The sequence below is a fragment of the Silene latifolia genome, chromosome Y, assembly GCF_048544455.1.
Source record: "Silene latifolia isolate original U9 population chromosome Y, ASM4854445v1, whole genome shotgun sequence".
NCBI lineage: Eukaryota > Viridiplantae > Streptophyta > Magnoliopsida > Caryophyllales > Caryophyllaceae > Silene > Silene latifolia.
The window spans coordinates 330,987,560-330,990,354 of NC_133538.1; the positions used below are offsets into that span (position 1 = coordinate 330,987,560).

At 38.9% G+C, this 2,795-nt stretch overlaps 1 protein-coding gene across 1 annotated transcript; it reads left to right on the forward strand.

The window, feature by feature from the left end:
* Positions 1 to 284: 284 nt before the first annotated feature.
* LOC141631399 (uncharacterized) lies at positions 285 to 2,078 on the forward strand. Its single transcript, XM_074444076.1, has 3 exons — positions 285 to 462; positions 592 to 1,232; positions 1,308 to 2,078. Exons 1-3 carry the CDS (start codon positions 285 to 287, stop codon positions 2,076 to 2,078), a joined length of 1,590 nt encoding a protein of 529 aa, XP_074300177.1.
* The last annotated feature ends 717 nt before the right edge of the window (positions 2,079 to 2,795 follow it).

Consider the following 2,795-nt stretch of genomic DNA (forward strand, 5'->3'; position numbering starts at 1 on the left):
AAGAGGAGATTGTGGTTGAGAAAGGTGAGAGTGTAACTCCAGAACCTGTAATAGAAGCTTCGGTTACTGCTGAACCGATTTTGGAGGCGGATGTCCCATTTTCTAATGCTTTAATGTCCACAAGACGGATTGAGAATGACAAGGATATTTATGAGACATTCCGTAGGTCTGAGGTAAACATTCCCCTTCTTGATCTTTTGAAGAGTGTACCCAGGTATGCTAAATTTTTGAAAGAGTTGTATACTGTTAAAAGACAGCAAAGGCTGAAAGGTGCTTAAAAAGTCATGGTTAGTGAAGATGTTAGTGCCATGTTTCAACGAAAATTATCACTAAAATACGGTGATCCTGGCATGTTCACTATTCCTTGGACATTAGGTGACACTATAATTGAGAGAGCTATTCTAGATTTACGTGCATCCATCAATGTGATTCCCTATTCCCTTTATAAGTCTATGAAACTAGGTTCTTTGGTAGAGACTGGGGTAGTTATATAATTAGCTGACCAATCTAATGCTTACCCTAAGGGAGTGGTGGAGGATGTACTTGTTATGGTTGATAATTTGATTTTCCCTGCTGATTTCTATGTTTTAGAAATGGAACATGATAAGCATGCGGCCCCTATACTGTTAGGGAGGCCTTTCTTGAAAACTACTTGTACAAAGATAGATGTGTCTAGTGGTTCTTCGACTATGGAGTCCGATGGTCAAGTTGTAATGTTTAATATCTATAACTCCATGAAATATCCTCTTGATGTGCATTCTTTAAATTTCATTGATATTATTGAGCCTTGTGTGCAAGATGTTTTTAATATTAGTGGAGTTGATGATGTGCAAATGGTGATTGAGAATAGCATAGAAAAAGATGGTGTAGATATTGCTTTATCTACTAAATTGCAGGAAGTTGCTGCAGAATTGAGTTTGTATGAAAGAAACCCGATTTCTTATGAGAAAGCACCATTAACCCTTCCGACAGAGAAGTTGTTACCATCTATTGTGCAGGCACAAAAGGTAGACCTAAAGCCACTTCCAGAACATTTGAAGTATGTATTCCTAGGTGATGGGGATACAATGCCAGTTATTATCTCTAGTACGCTCACTAAGGAACAAGAGGGGAAGTTGGTGAAAGTTCTAGATGAGCATAAGACTGCAATAGGATGGACCATTGCCGACATCAAGGGCATTAGTCCATCTACTTGTATGCACCGCATCTTAATTGAGGTTGATGCGAAGCCGGTAAGACAACCGTAGCGACGGTTGAATCCTCCTATGATGGAGGTGGTAAAGAAATAAGTTATTAAATTGTTACAGGTGGGTATGATATACCCAATATATGACAGTAAGTGGGTGAGACCTACACAGTTAGTCCCTAAGAAGTCTGGGGTAACTGTTGTAGAGAATGCTGACGGGGTGTTGGTCCCGACTCGAAAGCAAAATGGTTGGAGGGTCTTTATTGATTATCGTAGACTTAATGTTGTGATAAGAAAAGACCATTTTCCCCTCCCTTTCATTGATCAAATGTTAGAGAGGTTGGCTGGTAAGGCTTTCTATTGCTTTCTAGATGGTTATTCAGGCTATTTTCAAATAGCTATATCTCATGAGGACCAAGATAAGACTACTTTTACTTGTCCATTTGGCACTTTTGCTTATCGATTCATGCCTTTTGGACTGTGTAATACCCCCGATACATTTCAAAGATGTATCGTTAGCATATTTTCTGAGTATGTTGAAAAATTTATAGAGGTTTTAATGGATGATTTCACCGTTCATGGTGAGTCATTTGATGATTGTTTAGCTCATTTATCCCTTGTTTTGAAAAGATGTGTCGACACTAATCTTGTTTTAAACTCTGAAAAGTGTCATTTTATGGTTGAACAAGGGATAGTTTTAGGGCATGTAGTCTCCTCACGAGGCATAGAGGTCGATAAATTAAAGGTAGATACTATTCAGTCTTTACCTTATCCTTATACCGTTCATGAAGTTCGTTCTTTTCTTGGTCATGCAGGTTTCTACCGCTGGTTTATTAAGGACTTCTCGAAGATTGCCTCACCACTTTGCAAGCTGATGCAAAAGGAGAGTTAGTTTATATTTGATGATTGATGCAAGAAGACATTTGATGAATTGAAAGGAAGATTAGTCACCGCTCCTATTATCCAAGCTCTTGATTGGTCTCTTCCTTTTGAAATTATGTGTGATGCGAGTGACTACGCATTAGGAGCTGTGTTGGGACAGAAGGTGGGGCGATCATCTCATGTAATTCACTATGCTTTCATGACATTGAATGATGCCCAAAAGAACTACTCCACTACTGAAAAGAACTTGCTAGCGATAGTTTTTGCTTTGGAAAGGTTCCACTCCTATCTTCTAGGAACCAAGGTTATTGTCTTTTCTGATCATGCTGCTCTTCGATATTTGATGTCAAAGACAGAATCCAAACCTTGGCTAATACGGTGGATTCTACTTTTGAGTGAGTTTTATTTGGAATTGAAAGATAAAAAGGGAGCCAAAAATGTGGTAGCGGACCACCTGAGCAGGCTAGTTCATGATGATAAGGCAAGGAACAATCAAGAGCCTATCAAAGAAATGTTTCCCGATGAGAAATTGCTAGCCATTCAAACCGCTGAGCCATGGTATGCTTGTATTGTAAATTATTTGGTCTCCGGACGGTTTCCTGCTAGATTTTCTAAGTCCCAAAAAGATAAAATCAAGAGTGATGCTAAATATTACATTTGGGATAAGCCCTATTTATTGAAGCATGGGTCCGATCAAATTATTAGAAGATGTCTTCCGGAGTCTGAG